Source organism: Apteryx rowi, unplaced genomic scaffold (genome assembly GCF_003343035.1).
Source record: "Apteryx rowi isolate R43461 unplaced genomic scaffold, aptRow1 scaffold_330, whole genome shotgun sequence".
In the NCBI taxonomy this organism is placed as follows: Eukaryota; Metazoa; Chordata; class Aves; order Apterygiformes; family Apterygidae; genus Apteryx; species Apteryx rowi.
This window is the reverse complement of record NW_020449753.1, coordinates 37931-62235: the sequence shown is the minus strand read 5'-3', so window position 1 is coordinate 62235 and position 24305 is coordinate 37931. Positions and strand designations below refer to the sequence as shown.

Sequence of the window (24305 nt, the reverse complement as noted above, 5' to 3'; positions counted from 1 at the left end):
CTCAAGGATTTTGAAGAAAAAAGCTTTTGAAGTTACAAAGAGGGCAAACGCCAATGTTTGCCAAATAGCACATTACACCATTTTTTTCCAAGGCAAAAGACGTTCAGTTCATTAATCTAAACTTCCTATAGGCAAGAGACCTTTTTCCTAGCTGATTACAAAATAAAAAAAGAACATCAAATATCTCTCAGTCCTTAACAAATACAAAATCAGGATTTGTGGTGGTATGCTTTTCAATTTAGCATGTGTCCAAGCAAACGTCAAGTGTTCCAGAACGCTGTAGTATGCCCCTGCCCATCAGCATCATGGGGTAGTGGCAAGACTGAAAGCAACACATTCAGGTGTGTAAGTACACTTCTATCCACAAATACATAAATTGCCAGAGCAACTGTTTTCTCCTTGCAGTTGAAGCCACTTAGTTTAAGATGGACAATAGGCATAAAGATTCATTATGGCCATGTATGCCACCACCGTTTCAGTCATACTGTGTTTGTTCAGTGCTATGGTATTATGCTGGCTAGTTCCTTATGGCCTCAGGAAAAATAGGACAATAACTTCCAGCCTGAAAGGATTTCAGTTAGTTTCTCGGCTTTTATTAACAAGCATATAATATTAATTGGCAAAACACTGGATACAAGCTTCACTATCATAAAATTAAAACATTAAGCAATAATCCCAAAAGGCTTATTCAGACAAAAACTAGCCACCAATAGTACAAAAATTACACAGCAACACAAAGCATAAAAAATGTAAACTTTCAAATGAAGCTAAGCCAAAAATATGGTTTTACACTGTGACAGTTTCAGTATCTTTATTATGCCACATATGAGGATAAAGGCTTAGTGGTTGCACTGGCTTATTGTCCCTTAACTTTAAATTATTCTTGTTGCAGAAAGAATGAACAAACTCTCCTTTTGTCCAGTAAAGTCACTTTAATTAAAGATTCTATTAAACCAATACTTTTGAGTTTCAAAGAAAAAAAAAATACTGGAACATCAGCCCAGACTTTAAAAAAAACAGGACTACATCCTGCAAGCACTCCTAATATGTTTGCATGAACCATCCCACTGGTTTCAGTGGAACCATCCACATTATAAGTAAAGTTACCCACATAAGTGTTCACAGAATTGGATATTTAGTCCCTACCCTGCAATCTGATCTGGGCAGGTCATTATGGCTTCAAAAGATTTCCAAGAAGCCCTAAGGATCCACTCATATGCATCAAACAGCAGGACTGGAGTTTTAATTGGTATATAAACATATCAGAACTCCATGGTAAGACATGAGTGTTGGCTTGCCACAAATGTCAAGATCCTAGAAATTATTTTTACCTGATTACAAGTTTTGATAAAAGCAGAGATTGAAGTAATGTTCTATATTCCTTAAGTTCCCTCTGCAATTTTTTACTTAAAGAGACAAAAGTCAAGACCTCTCAGCTACAGACAATTATACCTTATGCAGAGATTTTATTGTGTAGGACATTTTTTTCTTTTGTTACCAGCTTTAGGTGGAAGAAATGAAGTGCAGGTTGCATTAACATCTCCAGAGAAACGTTCAAACTGAAGTGGTTACCTGAGGAAATACAGAAACTAGATTTTTCTGTACAGTCCAGCCTTCTGTATGAAATGCATTTCTTAGGTACTATATAAGCTTATTAAGATTCATCTGCTGATGTACAGACTGGTTGGCTTTTTCCTATTATATTTAGCTCAATAGTAAGATTCAAAATGTTGTAAAACAGGCTAGTTGTATGGTTACATTTACCATGCAGTAGAAAAAACTCAATGAATCTCCTAGGACTAATTATGTTGTTATAAAGACAATAGAGCCAGATAAGCTTTCAAAGGCTCATAGCCTATTGAAAAAATAGCACCATCATAGCTGTAGTCTGATATTTTTTGTGGTCCCATATATCCCCAGAGGTGATAGTGTTGTGTATACTATTGCACAACCATTAAAAAATAAATATTCCCAGGTCAGATGGTACACACAGATACCAGACATAACAATGGCACAAAACAATTTCAGATAGGCTGCAAGTCTTGCCGATTGCTTCCACAATTCACATTAAAGTTTCTTGCCAGATCATTTATTTTAAAATATTGCTGACAGGTAGTTCTTGCACTTACACAAATTTAAAATCCCAAATTTCACTCAAAAAAAAATCAAAAACAACCTCCCCAAAAAATAGCTCCAAATAAAACCCCATTTGAACAAGTGAAAAATGCCATCTACATTCCTTTTAAATTTAGCAGTAAGTAGATGCTACATTTACAATTTAAACATAGGCCTAATAAATGCATGTTTCAAACCTATTGCACAAAAGCATAAGATAAGTAATGCTCTTTATCCATACAAAACAAAAACACACAAATAAAAGCTACTCAAACTTAATGTAAAAGGAAGAAGCTTGTAAAAACATCTTACAATTTCATTTTATATGCCCGTAAATAAAGCTGGACCATTGAAACCAAAAATACCTGGATGGTAAAATAAGACAGAAGGCTTAAAATAGAATAAATAATTTTATAAAGTTAATTTTTAAAACCCCAAATCTTATTTAAATTCAATATTATATATTCTATCTGAATTCTATATCTTTAATGAAAACTATATTTAATGAGACTCTAAGCCTGGGTGATTCACCAGTCTCATTGCTGCTGAGGATAATGCAACAAGATACTTTTTTACTGCAATTATTTACCAGCGTAAGCAATTGTGAAAACTACTTCACAGTAACGCCGTCTTCACTAAAGCCAAAATAAATTGAACATGACTTCACTAGGACCAAGAGATATCTATGCTGACTCCAACTTTCTTTCCAACTTTGAACATAATATTATTTTACCCAATATAACCTTGATATAAATCTACTGTCTTTTAAGCTTCACGCAAGTGTAACAGAACTCTGATCCAAAGCCCTCACTCTGACTTGAATTCAATTATATTGTAGTCTTTTTATAAGGCGAGAGTAAACAAACATACAGTGCAGACATGATCCCATTCCTCCCCAGGGAAAGTTTCTGCAGCGAAGATGTTGTAACATGTGATTTAGAAAAAAATAATTGCTTTTTTTGTTGTTTTTTTTTTTAAACCTCTGAGGTTTTATCAGGTTAAACACATTGCAAAAGCAGAGTTATACACAATTATGAGCAAAAACCAGTTATAGGTATTAATACTGGCTTCAGTTTATGTATCTATATAGGTATCAACAGAGTTTTCAATATATATTGATAGCACCATAACAAATTCAAGTGATTCCAAAGATGGTTACAAATTTACAAATATATTTTCTGTACTGTAGATTGTTACAGCAAGACTAAGTCTTGAAAGGCAGAGGGCCTTCTGAATTTGTGTGTTCATAACTAACTTCTCAGTTGTACAACTGCACAGGAAAATACTAAAAACCCAATGTACTTTAACAGCACTGCATCTATGTCTGATCTTAGAAAAAGTTTCTGCATTACACATTCTGAGGTAGACAGATCATGTATATGTATATACATACACACACATACATATATATGTATACATATATATGCAATTATGTTTTTATTAAACCCTTAGACTTTAGCTGAACCACCTTAAACAAGATGCTGTCTGTGGGCTTGAATTCTATGTCTACATCAGATAGAGCCAGTGTCTGTATACTCAGGGTGCACAGAGGATGGACGTTTACAGCCACGTTCGTACTCTTTGGGCCTCACTGGCTACAATCAGTCCTTATTTACACTGGGACAGTGATAACCACATAAATAGCTCCAGAAAGGCCCAGTATGTCAATTTGTGCACACATCCATTACCCCCTGTATTCACTGTTTTATGAAAAGATTAGAAAAAATGTAGACTCCTGTGATCTCACCTGTCTTCTACCACTTTAATTAATGCTCACTACAGACAAATGCTCAAACGTAGGCGAGTCCTGACACAGTAAGGCAAAACCAGAGCCAAGTTCTAATTCCATTGCTCATACACACGTGTGCAGACACAGACACATAGACACACACACATTCACACATACACACACACGTGCACACACACAGTCTCGATGTGAAGAAGTTCTGCTTAACCCAAACACTCAAATGTAGCTATCTCAAGTCCTCATTTACAGAGACAGCAGCCCTTTTTGGCCTTAGTGGGGCCTCCTTTCCATTCCCGTAGTTCAGAAGGCTCCTTTTTTTCCCCTCTGCTTGCATTCCTTGTGATTTCCTTCCCATTCATATCTGTGATTATAAATAAAAATGAGGAAACTGTTTTCAAAGATAAATAAGAGAAGCTGGAGCATCCCTCTGGCAGCAGCAGAGCTAGGAAAGAAGGACTGAAGATTCCGCAGAGGGAAAGTGTGGGAGACATGCTGAGGAACGTGGTGCTTTGAAAACGCAAGAAGAGGCAAGAGGACTTAAAACACTTGGATAAACCTCCTGCAGGATCAGCTTCCTGTTGTTAAGTAATATTTTAAGTAATACTTTCTTGAGGAAGAGGGGAGGGAACACAGCTGGAGGAAGCAGAGCAGTGTTAATAGGGAACACAGCTGGAGGAAGCAGAGCAGTGTTAATAGGCAAACTGATTTTCTTATCCAAAGATATTTTATCAAACAGTAACAGGTTTTAAATAACATATATAGAAACTAGCATTTTCAGCTGACAGGAAAACTCTTCCAAAAATTAGAGAATTAATAATTTCCAGCTGCCACTAATACTGCATAGCCTATTTTCAGTGACTTGACACCTGTGCCAGACAAACACACTCACATCCATACTACATATGCTATACAGTATACAGCTTGCAGAAATCACTTTCAACTATTATGGTTTTTAAAAAGCTATTTCAAAGAGCTTTCAAACAGTGCAGTGAACCCTGCTAAGCACTATTGAGGGTGGGTTCTGTAACAAATACAGATTTATGTGTGTATACATATATACACACACATATATAAACACATACACATGTTTGCTTGCATCCATTAGGGCCAATGCAAGCAAATTTACCAATTAAGGCCAGAAGGTGCTACTATAATGTAGTCTGACCCCCAAATATAGCTAGTAATTGCACTAAAGGAAATGTTCTGGTTTCATAAGAAAAATGGTAAAATAAAAATATAAAGCTGGTCAGCAATCAAATGAAGAACTTGCAATCAGTGAAGTGAAAACTGTGCAATATCACCCCATGTGGCCCAGCAGTCATAGTTTCAAGACCTAGTGAGAGCAAATTCTCTTTAAAGCAAAAACTGATTTCTGCAAGCCTCCACTATATGAGACGTTTATTTTTTTTTAAGAGTTCACCAATCTAGTACTTTTGGGTATTTGTTGTGATGTGGTGCAATTTATGCCACAGCAAAATATCAGGGCACACATTAAATCAATTGAACTTATTTCTATTAACCTTATCGAATCAACATGCAAAGGGGATATCAAAGCTTTACTGAAACACAAAGTTTAGGAGATCAATCACTGGGCAAAACTAATGAAGTTATTGGATTCCCAGATTTTCAGGAATTTTTCAACGCAGCAAAAATAAATATCACCAGTCACTATATCATTAGGTATGTTCAATGCTCTACAGAAAAACTTGATGAAAGCCAATGTGATCAGTCATACTACTTAAGACAGGAACACCTTGCAAAAATATAGTGGATCAAATTCTTAAAAGTTTCAAGATGTGAAAAATAACTAAATGCAATTTGGTGTCAAAAGCAACTTTTTAAAATCACCCCACAACATTCTAACTTATTTCTGTGTAACTGCAAAGAAACAAATCAGGCTGAGCTATGTGGAACTATGAAGTATTTTCAGTATCTGTAAACTTAGTGCTGGTAGTGTCTTGTTGAGTCGTGATTTATTTCTTTCGTACAAAAAAGTATAAATATTTTCTGTCTAGCAATCCAGGTAACACATCCCTAGAAGAAATATTCAGAAGGACAGTCTGCTATGAAAGCACTGCAGTCTTCCAAAATTATTCGGCTGGTTTGTGTCACGCAACTAGTGATGCACTAAGAAGGTGCCAGATGATAGTCTCTGCAAAAAACTATGTCCAGAAGGACAATAAAGTTCTCTTACAGCAAGTCCATTTTGGGTCTGTAATGCAGCAGTAGAGGTGCTTTCTGCAAGACAGAAACATCAGACATGTTAAGAAGTAAAAACAAAATTAATCTATTCAGTAGACAAAACTTCTGCTTCATAAAGTAAAGCTTAAACAAACTATCAGAATAGTTATCTGATCTGTCAAAATTTCACCAAGACACCCCACCTGTGGAGCTCAGACAAGAGGTGAAGAATCCTTCCTCTTTCGTCTTAGTAATCTATCACCTAAAGACCAATCATATTGCATCTTACTATTGAGCTCAGGAACCCATTCCCAGCAGCACCAAACAGAAATGCCTAGAGAAGAGCATAACAATACAGCAAGTAAATAGTTCAGAATACTCCCAGACTCCAGCCATTAATGATTCAGGGATTTCCTAAGCCAGATGTGGTACTGCTTTGTACTTAATAACTTTCACTCAGTTCTTCCTCCCTGAATGTATCCATTGTTTTTTAGAATGTGAAAACTTGTTACATCCACAACATCCTGCATCAAGGAATTCCTTGAGTCCTGTAAACAATCACTTTCATTTGTTTGTTCAGAATCTCCCAACTACCAGTTTCATTTGCTGTCCTTCATCTCTTTTACTGGAAAGGGAAGTTTATATTTGTTCCCTTTTCCATGAGACTCACAATTGCACAGATTCCCATGACAAAGGTGAATAGTAGATTTCTACAGAAGCCCACCCAATGCTCTCGTCCTCTGYTCTTTTCATAATAATCTACAGCATTTGCTTTGGTATTTTTTCTCCTTTAGCTCTACTACTGAGTATACCTTTACATCTTTGAAGCCTCATGAGTTCAGTCAGCTCCCCAGCATGCATCCTTTTACATTTACGCACATTACACTTAAGATGCCAATTAATCAACTGTCACCCAGCATTGTATAAAGCTTTCTTCAGTCCTTCATCAATCTCTGTCTTCCCTATTCTAAATAACCACAGTGTTGTCAGTGAACTGTCACTATAGTATTCAAAACCCTTTCCAGATCATTCAGGAATGACATATGATACAGATTCTAGTATGAATCCACTTGTGGCCTATCTGCATTGCAAGGACTGACCAGAGACTTCTACACTGTATTTCCCTTTCAAAATCAATTATTTCTCTCTACACAGACAAAAACTGCTTCCCACTTCCACTCGTACCTCTTCTGGGTATGCATCCAAAGTTCTGCCTCAGTGTTCTGCTGGAAGCTTGGGTTGTGTTGCTTAGCCATTATGAATACTAACTCCTTCAAATACCCCAAATATCCAGTGCTCTGCAGGTGTGACTTGCCTCCTAGATGCTCAACTTCACAATTAATTATTAAAATCATTTTAGCTGAGTTGCCAATTTTACATGTGTGATAAGTAACACTCAGTATGAATGCCCAACTATTTATTGCTCAGCTTTCAGGGTTTTTGATTTTGTTTAAAAAACCCTACCACCTGCAAGTCAAGTATCTACTCAAGCATTTTTAACCACTTTTAACTTAACCTGAACTAAAGCAGACAAGTACAGCACTCAGTCCCTCTCTACGCAGTTGATGTTGTGTCCCCTTTTCCCTTACAAATTACATTTCATTCCCTTTTTCTTTTCGTTTCTCTGGAAACAAAATTAATACCTAGTTCTTAAAAATGCTGTATTAGATATTTATTACAATATATCTTTTTATTGAGCTTACAGTTACTGCCATATAGGCCCAAATTACTTTTTTTTTTTTTTTTTTTTTTTTTTTTTTTTAAGTAAGCCTTGTTTTTTTGTCACTTCATGATTTACTTGGAACAACCGTGTCATACCTTAAATCTCCATCTAGTAACAACTACGAATTTGAGTGTGTGGTCCTTGCCAAGAATCTCTTCATTGCATAATATGTCCAGCTGACAAAAAAAAGAAGAGATAATTAACTCACTGTGACACAGTATATGAAACAATACATTTCAGATAATACTATAAATGTTAGACGAGACCTTTTTTTTTCCCCTCCTCTGAAGACACTGGAACCGTTCATCTTTATAGTTGCTCAGTGGACAAAAATAGTACAACGAGACAAAACAGAGAGAGAGAGAGAAAGAGAGTTTCCTCAACATGAAGTGATGAAAGACTGTAACTAAACCTATCTGGGGAATATTGTATGAACTGGACTTTTTAAATTTAGCTTCCCAAGCAGTACTAATGCCCTTTTCCCAAAGCATATGTGCTTTTAAAAAGGACAAATAAAATGGCCAAAGAGACGCAATTCACAAATCTCATATAAAGATAGCTTTGTCATTTAACAAGCTGGGAGCAATTTCTTCATAACACCATGTTGCTGACTTTCTACTTTAAAGATGCATTTTTAAAAGCTGTCTGCCACTCCCTTTATATATTATATTTATACTTTTTTGCAGAGACTCAAGAGTTGTTTTTGCTTTTCTCAGTGTTTAAAGATCTTGATATTAGAAACAATAAGGGTATACATACAAGAATGTGAGATCAAACGACTACCTACCAGCTGAACTAAAACAGGCAATATGTATGAAAATGTTAAGTTCCACCAAGGTGGCACATACTAATAATGCTTTATCACACAATCCAGGAAGACTAGACTGTCCATGCAAACCATTGACACGGCTTAGTTGGCCAGCATTAACTCATACCTGGAATACAGCAATCAACCAAGTGCCCATTAGCTTGAAGTCTTCTACCATGAAACCATTACTAGGTACTAACACACTGGTCACACAAGAATTTGAGTGACCTTTAAGAAGAAAGGGAGGTAGCAGAGGAAAAACATTACCCCTGAAAGTGCACAAGTGCTGTTTAAATTTAAGTTTATTCCTTCAGAAAGAGCCAAGTAGGCTGTTACATCACAGACTGCTGCAGTGGAAAGGAATGCTTAAACAGAAAAGCAAAGCTTTGTCTGTAAGAATAATTCATTTAAGGAAAAAAAAAAATTCCCATTTTCAACACTGATCATAGGTATGCTGCCTGCTGGGCTACAGCCCGGAGTCAACAGCTTCTGAGCCAGCTGCTGATGGGAAAGCAGTTTTAGCTGTGCTTGGGGAGGTACTCCAACCACAAGACAGAGTGGTCTGAAGTGCAGAGAAACCAGGAAGGAAGAACCAAACAGATGCAAACTGGCAGCTGAAAATTTTGAGCAGGAAGGTGTTGACATTTTGGACTGAAAAGCAGATGACTTGATTTGAATGAAAAATCTTAATAAAATTCAACAAATCAGTGACATGATATGAGGTTGGGAGATGGCAGGCTGAGAGTCAAACCAGATGCAAAGAGACTTGTGACCAAGACCCAGCAAGGTGTTAAGAAGAGGCTGCATTCTCAGGTTTGCCATTAAGTGCTAATTTGGAACATGAAATGAGAGAAGCACAGAGGACAGAATTTCCTTCCTTTCTTTACCTTCACCAAAACTTCTTCCCAAAGAATAACTAATTAAGTATTCCCTGCAATGGAAGGGTAAAGCAGGTATCTGAAAACCCTTTGCTTGTGGTAGGCATTAGCTGATACATCAGGTTAAGCTTCACCCCAAGTACAGAGAAGAACAAAATATTTGTGCTGCTTTCCTGTAAGCTGGGTTCCAGCACTGCTCAAGTGTTACTGCCTATGGCCTGCAAGGAGCGTGTAATCTCTGCAAGGGTGGGTATAATCGAATTTAAGTGGTCAAACAAAACACTTTGCTAGAGTCAGTTTGAATGTGTGTGGAAGCACACAGACAAAGCATTTGGCACGACTATTTACATCTGGACATGAAAAGATGCACTAAGATGCATTGCCAACTAAATGGTAAGTCCTGTATAAACCCAAGAATCAACAAGAGTTAGTTTTATTGTATTATTTAGAAGGAGGAGGGGAAAACTAAAGGGAAGAAGACCATAAACCCTAAATTAAAAGTGAAAATAAATTTGAAGGAAAAAAACAACCATTTTGATTAAACTCATCTGTTTAGCTTATAAAGGACAAGAAAATGGCTAGGTATTACATAATTTAAGATATGGTGTATGCCTCAGTTTTCTGAAAATAAAATCAGATTGAAAGACATTGCTTTGCAAAAGAATAATATCACAGTTTCCCTATGATGTTTTTTTCCTAAATCATTTAAAAAAATAAAATATTACCTCATTAAAAGAAGAAAGGTTAAGTTTTTTGGCAATGAACTTCTTTAGATGCAAGACTGTTGCTTGTGCTGAGCAGCGAATCCATTTTCGCTTCAATCCACGCAATTTGCTGCTATTGCATTCCAAGCAGATGCTTACCTTTAGGGAAACACAAACAGTCAGGGTTGGCTGATACAGTTTTCTGCAGTACTCATTATGTACTCCATACGCAGCTTTTATTAGTCCAACAAAATAAGCTGAAAACAGAGAGGACTAGTATTCCTTAAACCAATATGCATGCAGTACCACTAAAGAAAACTTAAAGTTTTGTCAGTTTAGTGATAAGCACCATTCCACCCAAAAAGGATTTGAACAAAAAAGTTCAGGGAAGAGTTCTTTAATATATTGGAACAAGACTACTCCAATCCAACTTCATAGGTTACAACTAGTTCAGGAGGAGCCTACAAAGCCAGAGTAAGATGCATGGTAACAAACCCAATTTTTAATGATTGCTTCTAATGTAACCTCTTGCTTTTACTGCAACTGCTAAATCCAGTAATATATTTAAATATTTAATTCATGTTTAAAGACTATTTCAAAATTTAAAATGAACAGATGTAGTGATGTTAGAGATTTTTAAAATTCAAAAGATTAGCTGCAAACAGTGGCCTTTCAATTTATGTGCTCCAATTCTCACTTCTTTTCTCATCTAGCTTTTTTGTTATTTGGTTTAAGCTCTCTGTGACAAGGTTTACTTTATGCGCAAAGAGGATCTAGTGCAAGATACAGTCCCTTTGAAAGTTACCTTACACCATCACTGAAAGGAAAATTAATCCAAGTTTAATTTACTCTGTACACAGGGATAAACAAACAGGATGGCCTGTTTATCCCAATAGCAGATTTTATTTTCAAACATAATTTGCATTTGAAACTCTGTGCTGGATTTTCTGGTTTTGATATAATGCTTATGGTGTAGGGCTAACACTGTCTTGGCATTAGTGGTTTAAATAAAATAAATAGTAATTTAGCAAAAGTACAAGAAGTTTTTTATTCATAATTATTGATACACATTCAATACACGTTCAATTATTGATACACGTCCAAATGGCACAGGAACGCACTCCTTCAGAAAGGGGCCCCAACTAATTTTAATTTATATTGAACTGAAAGCCACAAGAGACTTTTGCCAATACTTTGGAAACTCAAAGAAACAGAACTACCAAATCTTAATGAAAACATCTCAAAAATATTCTTCACTCCTGCCAAAACTCAAAGATAAAATTAATGTTTACACAAAAGCATGGGGGAACATTTTATCTTATATATACCAAAAGAAAGAAAAAAATCCCTGAACAGTTATTTCTCTTTGATAAAGTACCACAGAACTAAAGCTAGAATATATGATAAAACTAAAAAAACACCCTATAAGCCCACCTGTTCATCACTTCGGTGATAGTCATTATCTTCTTCCTGTTTTTCCTCAGACGTTTCTTTGTTTGAATTTTCATCTGTTTTAGTTTCACCTTACAGAAGAAAGCAGATATGTGGCATAACACCCAACATCAGTATTTCCTAAAGCTAGTATGATTAAAATAGCACAGTCCAGGACCAGGATATAGAATAATCTTTGCTTTTCCCAAATTGTGGTTATCTGCTTAGCCAACACCAGCCTCACACATGAAACATGGGAACAAGTATAGAGCATAATCTTTACTACAACCAACTGCTGGACACCCAAAAGTTGGGTGAAAAGAGAGGTCCCATGTAGGCACTATTATGGAGATGTCCTTCACCAGGAGTAACATCCTATAGACAGCTAAAACAAAAAGATTCTGTGAACAAATAAGAGGCAAAGCAACAATCCCACACCCACTGTATTTTACAATGCTACAGTGCTATAAAACAATTTTGATTGTTATATATGATTTTTTATATATATATAAAACATACATATATAATATATATATATGTTATATATGACTGTAGACACACACCTCTGACAGATCCTTTCAGCAATCGACTAGCAACCCACCATCCAAGACAGAAAAAATAAAAGATCATTTACCATTCCGATGGGAATCCAGATGTTGCTTTGCAGAACACGTCTCCCCTTTGATGTCCCCTGGTACTTCCATGCCCAGCTTGTGATAGAACTCCCTTTGCTTTTTCATTTCCGCTGTTTAAAATTGTAAATATTAATCCCTGAAATAATTCTAGTGCAATATTTATGAAGTTATTCCAAATCCCTTCCCTGTCAAGTAGAACAGGTTTGCCAGCAAGAAGTACTATTATCATTTTTTTACTACTTCTCTACCTCTGCTGTTGTATCAAGTCATGCCAGAGATAATTCTCTAGCAGTAGAATATTACCAAATCATTTGTGTAGCTACTGTTATACCATTACTATTAGCGTAGGTGAGACATATTTTAAATGCTATACCATATTTTAAGTCATACCTCCAATATTTCACTCATACCACTAGTTTTGAATTTTCACTCCTAATTCTGATTTTCAGTATGCTAGAAATAATTTTTAAATATTATCTTTTTTTAAGCTTGCTTACTGATGGTCTTAGAATGTTCTGCTTTTGCGGTTTAATTAGATTAAAATAGTCTATTAAAATGAAAGCTGTAACACAACAGTGTTATTGAGCAGTTACTGCAAAGTACTTCTTTCATTGAACAGATCGAGTCTCAAAGAGGATTATGAAAAAAACAAATTAAAAGTTACCTGCTACCAAAGGGCTCATGTATTAGAAGAAAGCTTCACTGAAACTAGAAGTTGTTCTACATTACATTCTACCTCTGACATTTCTGGAAAGCTGGCGCAACAGGTGTAAGCACACAGTTTAAGAAGAACATATGAGAGGTACAGTATGCCAACATGTAAAAGCTGAACTGCTATTCTACCTTATGTAACACTACCTTTCCCTGAAATATCCCCAGTATTTTCTCACTTTTTTTTTCCTCCAAAAAAATACTGCTAGTACTGCTCTAAAATTAAATTACTCTCTCAAAAATAGAGAAGCAATACCAGAAACGGAACAAACATAGGCAGGCTTTCAACTGTATTTTTCCTCAATCTCCCACTCCCTTCCTCCCCAACACACATCTGCATCTTCATCACCTCAAGTTTTCTTTAATGTTAAAAAAGCAGATCTGCATTTACTAAAATAGGTCATACCATAACTTACCTTCTTGGAGGCCTGGCACAAGCTTGTAAACAATATCTTGCATTGTTCTGTCATGGCTAGCAGGAAAAAACAGAATTAGAAGTTTAAATCAGCCCTCTTGATTTAAAACATTTCACTTAAATATATTCTAGTATTAAACTGGCTGCAAAACTCCAAATTCTTGTCAGAAATATTTTAATTCTCAAATCAATATTTATATCAAACAAGAGAGGACAGTAACAAGAAAGTAATTCAGGTAATATCCAGGCTAAGACAGAAACTGACAGAAACCCAATGGAAGGGTGAGGAAGAATGGTCTTGACTATCCGGAAGATGGCATCCCACCCACATCAAGGCATAGCCTCAAAATTCCTTGATGACTTTGACATAAAGGCATTTTTAGTACAAAATAATCAAGGGTAGACTTTTTCTTACCCCTTCAGATCAATCTCTCACATTCCTAGGTTATTTAATTATCCTTACTGTTTGTTTTTTTTGTTTTGTTTTGTTTTTGTTCTTTTTTCCCCCCCCMAAAAAATGCAGGAAAACAGTCCACAGAAAAAGAATGCAACAAAGTTTGACTTCAGTCTTAAGCGAACATTTTATCCATGAGCAACATTACATAATTCGGAAGCCTAAAGAGGCAACATAGCCCAGACAAAAGAAAAGGACCAATTCCACATACGGCAGAAATTCGAGGGGAAGCAGGTTTGGCTCTAAACTTTGATCTGCTGCTCAACTAGACAAAACTGTTTTCGACCAACAACTGTTTTCAACCTACACAGCTGCAATTTCTGGATTAGTCTAAAATAAGTCACTCACAGAAACAAAACATTACCATAAATTCCAATTCTAAAATAAATTCAAAAACAATTTAAAAGTCAGTCTCAGCTGCTGTGAAGGCATTAACACAAACAGAACTTGCAATATTAAATACTGGATCTGATTCCTAAGCATGAGAACAGGTTTATGAGAGTACTCAGGTTCCTCATCAACTGAGATGATCACTTTGCAGCAGTGGAGACCAGTGAATCACTACAGAAACAGTGACAACTTAGAGATTTACAAACAATCATTACTCTCTTTTAAGTAGCAGTACAAGAAGGTTTAAAATATCAATAATTGTAAAATTCATATATTTTCAAGAGACAGCAATTGCATTTGCACAGGCTGTGTTTTTCCAAGTATTATGTATCAATTGCAGGAACACCTCCAAAAACATTTCAACATAAATGAATCTGCCAGACATCACTACGAGATCACAGGTGAGAACTGCATTCACAGTTGTGAAATAGGAGATACCCTTGGCTTACATATTCCCCAAAGGGACAGAGATGAACTGGAGTGCAAATCTATGTTCTAAGACTTATTGTAAAAATTCTTATTATCAGTTCCTTATTCCAAAAGGAGAGAAAAAAGTTTCTAAAAATAGGCTGGATAAAAGCTATTTCAATCTTGAAGGGAAGTATTTTGTAACTAATTCAGGAAAAATACTTCCTCTGAAGAATGTTTCTCTTTTCTCCTTCAAAAATAAAATCAAAATGAAGAAGGGGATCAGTTTTCAACAGGAAGGACGATGGGCATTCAGTGACCACAAACAATCGCCAAATTCCCCTGCTGTACTCAACTAGAGGCTATGCTTCCTGGCCTCAAACTTCTGAACCAAGGCACAGCTGTAATCCTGTGGTTTTATAGGGGACAATGTTGCTGTTTTAACTGAAACTTATTCCTTCTTGCATACTGGCATCTACTTTTCCTTTCAAAGCATACACTTGTACAGTGTATAATGAAAGTATATCACTATTCTTGGAAGCTATAGAGACAGCATAAAGAGTTTCAGGCCCCTGAATGAGAATCAGTTTTGAGCAATTCAGAAATTGTTTTCAGAACAACGACAGCTCTCAGTGAGAGCAAAAAGAGAAGTCAGACTCATTTTCTATTAGCACTGTGCCAAAAGTTATGATAGATCTGAGAGATGCACACCGAAAACTATGCCACAAACAAAAGCAAACTTTTCATGAAGACAGGCAAAAGACTACTTGATATGCAACAGCTAGTGTGAACACACTGCCACAATGCTCTTCCATCAGGAAAGGTTTCTGTGGTTCAGATCTCTAGTGCAGACAGCCAAGCCACGTGGTACAATCATCTGACAGATGTCTTAGAAATACACAAATGGAAAGGAAAGTGCTGGAGGAAGACCTTCTGCAAAACGAACAAACTAAAACACTGAGGAAAAAAAAGGAAATGGATGGACAATACCAAATTTATGTTATATCACAAAGTGAGGAAGCTCCATGTAGGGGTGAAGATGGCAAAAAAGCCCAAATCCTTCAGAGATTGTTACATTCTAGAGATTAAAGGCACTGGTCTAATGTTTTTTGCTGCCAGTGTTCTTACCTACACCTATGAACTAAATGGTCCTTCAGAAGTTTAACTAAACAATAATGCTAAGAGTTATTTTTCTCATGAGCCTGTTAGTGAAAACCACTGTTCAGCTGACGTCATTGTTTTCATGATTTAATAAAAGTGTAACTCATACAAACCTTTCATATATGAAGTCTTTGTGACGTGGGCATACAAAACAAGAAGTGACTAAATGCCATTAAATTTCACTCAAAAATTAACATTTAAGCGCATGCTTAGCATGCTCTTAGATGTTAAGGAGCTGCAAATTCATAGCAAAGTTTAACCCTTATGTTCTTTACATAAATCATATTTTCTATTCAAGTTTCTTTTTAAATGCCTAACATACTGATAAGCAAGTAAGAAAATCTAGGGGAAAGCTGTGCTGTATTAGCGAGTTTTACGCAACCTATAGTGAAACTAGTTGTGCTTTTATTTTCATACATACCCAATATACTGTAATGGATGGCTCTGATGTATAACAATTCTACATGTTGGACAGGTGTTGTTTTCCTCCAAATACTTCACTAGACAGCTTCTACAGACTGAAAACAAGAACATTCACAATTAAAAAGAAATAAAACTATCTTGGAAAATAAAGAAACTTGGTTTTGTACAATTGCAGAAAAACACATTTCAAAACTAAAAAATTGAACTTTGTGTATCAATTAAGTAGGTCTAATCATTCAGAAAACAGTTTACAATATCTTTCCTGAATGCTCTTGTAGAAGTGCTGTGTTAGAATTAAGGTAGGAAATCTGTAAGCAGTCAGAGTCTTCCTGAATAAAGCAAACAGCACAATCCCATTCTGGAATTTATTAGAATGGCAATTTCGAGCAGGTCAACACCATACTGCTTGCAGCATTCAGCTTGCACAGAGAACGTTACAAGACATTGTATGCCATCAAGATACTGAGACAATTTGCTTGAGCCATGTTTGTATAAAGAAGTAAATTCTTTGGAAATGAACCTAGGGCAAGTAAGTTATTCTTTTTCCTTAAGTTGGATGTTTTTCAAAAGAACAGAGAACTTTCAAAAAAAATGGATATCCAGGTGCTATTTTACTTCTAACTTTCACAGAGTACCCTACAGTTAAAGTTCCACCAGAAAAAAAATTAAATACGGACAGATCTTGTAAAGAAATCTCGTGAAAGCTGCTAAGGCAGTGATACACTGTAGAGCTGCACTCTTTTAGAACTGTTCTCATGCCCATATGCACAATTCCATGCATCTGGTTGAAAACAATTTACCTCATTTAATTTCTTTAGAGAAACAGTGCTGGACAAAGTATTCTATTACATGATTTTCTGACTAGAAGTATTTAAAAATAAACTCCAACTCAAAAATTTGGAAAAGCTCTAGTTACCTAAATTATACTACTAATCTTCTCTTTGAAAAATCAGTGAAACATTTTTCTTAAACAACAGCAGTTTATTTAATCTTGGTATTAATACAGGAATCCTTAGCGCATAAAATGAGAGAATTTCGGTAACTATAGTGCCATCTACCTCTCAAAAAATATGATGGTATATTTGAATAAACACCAATTAACATAAAAAATTATGAAGCAGCAAAGAAAGTGTAATAACTTTATATTCTGTATTGTATATACACACTGAAGACGACAGTACTTTTGCTGGTAGAGCTTACTCATTAGACCACACCTCATAGCTTTTGCCCAGTAAGCCCAGATCTTGCATCGTACTCTGCTCCAGTGCAATGCCATAGCAGCAGATCCACTTGCAAGAGTGCAGCCGTATAATGCAGTCATCTTACCATGTCAATGAAAGGAGAATCCAACCAATCTTCTAAAACAATTAATTCCTCATTTCAGTAAGTCTTCTAGTGTAGATGCCAACCCTTCCTAAACTGAACTCAGCACAGGTCAGCTCAGGTTCTGGCAGATTTATCAGTCTAAGCACAGCAACCAAATAAACACAGATAGATAGCTTATGGGCAATGCTATCTGTCTTCCAGATCTGTTCTTTTTTCACAGGGTCAAACCAGCATTAATAAACACTCCTAAAACTGGAAGTCCTAGGGGGACAACCAGGGAACAACCAATATGGGAACCACTCTGGGGTCTGAAACAACAGTATTACCACAACTTTTCCATTACCTGGGACATCTAAAGTTTCCCATCTCCATTTAGCTTGATAATGGTGTGCTGACTGTAGCCCTGACCCAACGCGTACATTTTCTGGTTACATACACTTAAACTCTCCCAAGAAGAGGTAGAGGCTATCCTCACTCACTATTTCTTACTGCTTCATTCCTCTAAGCTTTTTTCATTTCTATATCCAGTTCAAAAAGTTCAGTTGGTCTCTCACCATCTTCATGACCCCCAGAATACCACCTGCTGGGTTCCCCTTTCATAACATACAAAAATAGTTTTCATATATGCACACTAGTCCAACTCAAATCACAAATGCAAAAGTTTAACATGACCTGCATATATCTGATAACCTAGAATCCAAGAAACAGATGTAAACTAAAGAAGACCTGACACTGAGTTGCTACTGATTTTGCCTGCTAAGTTACAGGCCTGCCCATCAGCAGCAAACTAAAGATATAGTGGAGAATCAAGTATAAAAAGGCAATGAGAAAGACATGTTTTCCTTAGAACTCTGTTTTTCAAAACAAGTCAGCCTTATCCCTCCAAAGCATTCTTAGTCCAGATCTCAAGAACTACTCTGACAAAGTGAAGAATCTCTGAATTTCTGAAGGGCATGGAACTACAGTAATATGGACAAACCAGAAAAATCCCTCAGTTCTGAGTAGAAAGAGAAGCTGAATTCCAAGGTATTGTAATGCAGCAGAGAATCAATTATCTTGACAGACAGGGCATTTTCAAGAGAGCTTTTCAAGGGATGCCGTTTTAGGAACTACATTATTAGCATTAACACATACAATACAAGCAATGCCAACATGTATAAAGTTCATTAAAAACTACAAGGGCATGCCTTTTCTCTAAACATTGTAAATCTACAGGATACACATGGAAACAGTAACACTTYCTGAAAATACAAACAATCTAAATAAGGGAGGTACATGTCACAAAAAAAGAGCAGTAGAAGCTGGCAGTGACTGTTCCCTGACTTTTGCAGCAAGGTCTGAGGATTAATCTAAAAATTTCACTCCATATACAAGCCTGATGTGGCTGATGTGAATTGAGCATTTTTTGTTTGCTTTAAGGACAATGAAAAATGACCCTTTAGCTCTAAAATCAGATGGGTGACTTACTAATAATATTGTTAATATATACTGTTAATAGCAGCAGTAAAAGTTTTGGGACGAAACTAAGTAGAGGTCTACCTTACTGCACTCCAAACAGAACACCATAGGAATTATGATATGAAACTCATGCAGAGAAAGTGCACACGAGAACAGCCACAATAGGAAGAGTGACAAGGAAAGCAAGCTTAGTAGACTAAGCTGATGGAAAGCACTCAAATCAAATACAATGGAAAAAGTAAACTCTGGCAAATCATGAGCACCATATCTCCCCCTTGTAAGAAACTGTAGATGGAGAGTAAGTCACCTGAAACATAAACATTCATTTTTTGGAGATGAAGTCACTGCTACCAAATAATTCCCTTCCAAGAAGGCTTAGGACATGGGTCATTAAGCTATTCAAACAACACAGTTTTATCATCACATGAGTAGCATTCTGTGACAGAAGCACTTTAGAAAGTACGTAATGGTTCAAGTTGCATGGCAAATACTATTTAATAGATCAATACAGGTAGACATATGCAAAGCAAATCTGCTCTTAACAGATAAAGCTGAACAAATAGAAGTTCCTGGCTTACAAAAATATGTTGGTAACTTGCAGCAGTTCTGAAGACACAGCTGAAAAAGATATTTTTGGTAAAATCTGTAAGTTATGCTCGAGCTTTTAAGGTAAAGCCATTACTGCGGCTACTACAGAGGGTATTGTATTCCAATGATGCAGGTCTTCTAGACTGAAGGTTAATTCCACAGCTGACACGTGTCTTGGGAAAGCAAACTGAGGGTCAGGCCAGATTCAAGACAACAAAGGATAGTTTTGGAGTTACCACTTTGGATCGAAAGAGTGCTTCTCCTCAGAAAGAATATTTTTACCTACTCTTTCTGGATCTCTAGGTGGAACTGTGCTCTTATGTGAATTCCCATCAAAATATTTCAAATCCTATCACTCATATATCCCATAATGTCAACAAAAGAGATGCTAGGATGGATTTATATCTTCAGATAAAGTTTTCACAGAATCACAATAGAGTTGATTTTGGAAGGGAACACTGGAGATTTAGTCAAACTCCCCTACCCAAGCAGGGTCACCTGGAGCACGTTGCACAGGGCTGTGTCCAGATGGCTTTTGAACATCTCCAAGGATGGAGACTCCACAACCTCTCTGGGCAACCTCTTCCAGTGAGGAGTCACCCTCCCAGCAAAGAAGTTTTTCCTCATGTTCAGATGGAACTGCCTGTGTTTCACTTTGTGGCTGTTCACTGATGACTAAGTTGAACAATACCGCACCCAACATAGGCCCCTGGGGGACACCGCTAGTTACAGGCCTCCAACTAGGCTTTGCACCACTGAGCACAGCCCTCTGAGCTCTGACATTTAGCCAGTTCTCAATCCACCTCACTGTCCACTCATCTAGCCCGCACTTCCTGAGCTTGCCTATGAGGATGTTATGGGAGACAGTGTCAAAAGCCTTTGTGAAGTCAAGGTAGACAACATCAAATGCTCTCCCCTCTACCCAGCCAGGCATCCCATCATAGGAGGCTCTCAGGTTGGTTAAGCATGATTTCCCCTTGGGGAGTCCATGCTGACTACTCCCAAGCACCTTCTTATCCTTCATATGCTTGGAGATAGCATCACCAGGCCAGTCAACCTCACCTCAATCCCTGGAAAGAAGCTCCCTAGGTCCTCCTTCTGGCCCTTTTTGAAGACTGGAGTGATATTTGCTTTCTTCCAGTCCTTAGACATCTTCCTGTTCTCCACATCCTTTCCAAAATTGATGGTGGCCAAGATTCCAAGATTGATGGTGGCCTTGCAATGACGTCTGCCAGCTCCCTCAGCACTCATGAATGTATCTCATCAGGACCCATGGACTTGTGAATGTCCAGTTTGCTGAAGCGATCCCTAACCTGATCCTCCTCCACCAAGGGAAAGTCTTCCTTTCTCCAGACTTTCTCCCAGGTCTCCAGGGTCTGGGATTCCTGATGCCCAGCCTTAACACCAGTAAAGACTGAAGCAAAGAAGGCATTCAGTATCTTGGCCTTCTCTGTATCCTTTGTCACCAGGGCCCCTGCCCCATTCAGGAACCAGCCTACATTTTCCCTAGTCTTCCTTTTGTTACTGATGTATTTAAAGAAGTTATTCTTTATCAGCTATGGCTGCTTTCCACACAGGGACAGGAAAGAGACATTTCTCAGAGTTCTGGAGGAGAACATACACTGTATCAACCATCGATGAAGAGAAAACCAGGCATACTACATTCCTTCAGGAGGAAGGCAAACTGCATTCTTGAATACATACATTACCATCTATTAAATATGCCTTCAAGTTTGTGCAGTACAGCTTCAAAGTTCTCCTCATTTGCTTCATGAGAAAACATCACTTTGTTAAAAAAAAAAGCCTAGCATACATTATTTTGGTATTTTGGTATTTTGGCACTACAGATTTTTGAATTTCAATTAACACTGTTAGAACATATTGCAAATCAAGTAAAAAGTTTCTTTAACTTAATTATACTCCTACTTACAAGTATGTAAGCATTCTGTTACAGTGGTAGCATCGATAAGGTATCCATTGCACAGACGACAGGTTATATGGGCGTTAATGTCCCAAAGCTTAATCTTTCTCGTTAGCATCTTTGGTGTCTGTAGAAAAAACACATTATATAGTAACACAGCTGTAGTGATCAAGTAAAAGTAATTTTGGAATAAATGAGTAACTAGAATTCATCTTAACGATATGTTCACACAATTTAATGTTCTTATAATAACTTTTAAAGGATTTCACAGAAATGAATGGTGAAATAATGTGAAATCCACATTATTTTACAAGTCAGAGTTTCAATATCATTGAAAATAGGCTTCCTAGCATGCTAGTAATACAGTTCCCTTACTGACCAAGGGACTTAGATTTAAGGTGAAACACTCCTATTCATCTAAATAACCACTTTCAAGCTAGGAATGTGGGGAAAAAATACCAAAAAAAAGAAAAAAAAAGAAAAAAAAAAAGGAGAGAAGCTCTTTAATGGATTTTGAGAATTGAAAAGTCAGAAGTTAGTCTCATTTGGCAGAGTATGTCTAACCACACTTCAAATGTCCGCCTTATACCATTATTGTTAAAGCATAATTTTGAAGCTGTAGCTGCATAATGGAGTTGAAAAATAAACTTTTTGGAAGCATGTTTTATTTAAAAATCAAGTCAACTAAAGGAAACATTACAAACTATAACTGTCTCATTGACAGAGCTATAATTTGTTGCACTAAGAAATGTGAGCTAGGAAGCTTTTTTCTCTTCAGAGCAAAGGATGCCATAACTATCATTAAAAACAAGAAAATCAGAAATTAAAAATGAAATGGCTTTTGTTAATTTTTTTTAGCAGCATCCTCCATTGCTGTCAGACAAAACAGCCTGCAAAACCCATGCCTTAAGAAACAGACCATTACCTTTAAATATAGAGATATTTTATTTTTCAAAATATATTGAAAAAGAGAATTGCACTGTTAGCATAAGTGAACAGCATTAGAGTTAATCAAAAGAGCAGGCTAAACTGGCTTATAATCTACTACATTTGGTTCCCAAATTTCAGTTGTCACTAAATCACATTGTTCTCCATTAGAGTGACTTGACTGGGCCTGGCTTACAAATACGAGTTTTAACTGAGTTTGTTTCAGAACATATTTCATGAATGGTGAAACCTTTTCCCCAAATCTCACATAAAAACACCAATAAAGGTAGCTTTATTCTTAATTTGTCTTATTCTTTTTCTATGTTTAACAAAGTGGTAAACTAAGCACAGAAAATTATCAAAAGGCAAATTTTCAAACCAGTCTGAATGATATCAGCACTGAACAAAGTACATTATATTCCATCATAATCTATGGGAAAGCATTTTCCTAACTAAGCTCTTTAAGATCTGCGTTGTCCAATGCAAAACAGCAATTGAAGACTTCTAGTTCTCAGGGTTAAGTAGTAAGAGATACAAAACCCAAACCAGTTTTACAGCATTTGAGATTTCATAATTATGCTAGTAACTAGCTGTTAAAGAAGAATGAAAGCACAACTTGTTTGTGCAGTACACAAGACAGGTCAGAATCTACACTAGGGAACTGGATTACTCTTATAAACTATTTTATAGTTTTGTTCTAACCAGTTGAGAACAGCCACATATTTATCAGTTAGTCTATAGGGTCTCCAGTTAAGGAAGCTACAGGCATGAACTGGGACCTGTATATTTACAGACCCAGGAAGCTACAAGCATGAACTACTACCTATGCAAAGTGAAAAGCTATTTATCTCCTTTCTTGAGAAATGTTCAGGAAATGGCTTCAAACCACTAGTGAGATAGAAAGTCAGCCCTTTGGAAAACATAATTCATGACAGATAAAAGAGAAATCAAGCCAAAAAGATGCCTAAAGAGGCAAAACATACAGGGACAATATCAAATACAACTCTAGTTACTTGCCTAGAGAGTAATTCAGCAAAACGTATTCAGGATCACCATGAACTGAATCCAAGCATTAGGGAGGATGAACAGCCAAAGATATCACAGTGAAAATTGAAGCACAGAAATTATTTCTTCTCTAGAAAACATTTCACAATTTTTCCCCACTACAGTAGAGAAAAGTACTGCCAAACGAGGCATCACATGATGTAGCACTAGAAAAAAATTGCAACAAATAAGAAAAGCTCAGATGGAACAAAATATTGTTAGAGCTATGGATGAACTATAGAATAAAGAAGGTAAAAAGACTACAAAACAGCCAGATTAAAGTAAATTTTGCCAGAAAAACAGGGGATAGCAAAGATAATACACACGTAGAAAACCACTCCATGGACTAAATGAGAAACAAAAACCATATACTACTTTGGCAAAATAGGAATACACATCTAGGAACTGCCAATTAGGCTTACTCAGGGTAATCAGCCTCGTAAAGATTTTATACACCTTTCAAGAACTCTGCCAAAAAAAAAAATATATATATATATTTATTTATTTAAAGAACAGAAACTGGAACCTTTTAGCAAGAAGAAACAGTATGGGGGCAAGTTTTTCCAGGGCATTTGCCACTTCAGTGTCAAAAGAAGACACAAGCTACAGTAAAAGATTTCTCCAAAAGGCTTGGCCCACACTGCTAACTTGCAGCTCCTAAACAAGAGAACAAATTGTTCCCTGCACATGCAGAGGCCTTGACATGGAAGCTTCAACACAGCATCAGTCTCCAATAAGCGATGCAATTTTTAAGGTCTATAAGTAAGCTGTCGGTGTCAGATTTCACTTTACTCTGCATCTTGTGCAACTGAACATCTCTCCTCTATCGGTTGTTCCTTCCTCACAAGAAGGTCCAA

General features: G+C 36.6%; 1 protein-coding gene across 3 annotated transcripts in view; it reads right to left on the bottom strand.

Moving 5' to 3' along the window:
* Window positions 1–571: 571 nt before the first annotated feature.
* The window catches only part of PCGF3 (polycomb group ring finger 3), a 27976-nt gene continuing 4242 nt past the window's right edge, over window positions 572–24305 (bottom strand). The window contains exons 1-10 of one of the 3 annotated variants that reach the window (XM_026071796.1): window positions 23422–23566; window positions 21487–21604; window positions 16183–16279; window positions 13350–13405; window positions 12222–12332; window positions 11591–11679; window positions 10178–10315; window positions 7862–7942; window positions 6057–6100; window positions 572–4223 (exon numbers count right to left, since the gene is read on the bottom strand). In XM_026071796.1, the coding sequence (XP_025927581.1) occupies window positions 4163–4223; window positions 6057–6100; window positions 7862–7942; window positions 10178–10315; window positions 11591–11679; window positions 12222–12332; window positions 13350–13405; window positions 16183–16279; window positions 21487–21595 (786 nt within the window). In that variant the 5' untranslated portion in view covers window positions 21596–21604; window positions 23422–23566 and the 3' untranslated portion in view covers window positions 572–4162. Of the gene's footprint in view, window positions 6101–7861; window positions 7943–10177; window positions 10316–11590; window positions 11680–12221; window positions 12333–13349; window positions 13406–16182; window positions 16280–21486; window positions 21605–23421; window positions 23567–24305 lie in introns of those variants that run through there. The other 2 variants (XM_026071795.1, XM_026071797.1) reach the window with 2 other exon arrangements.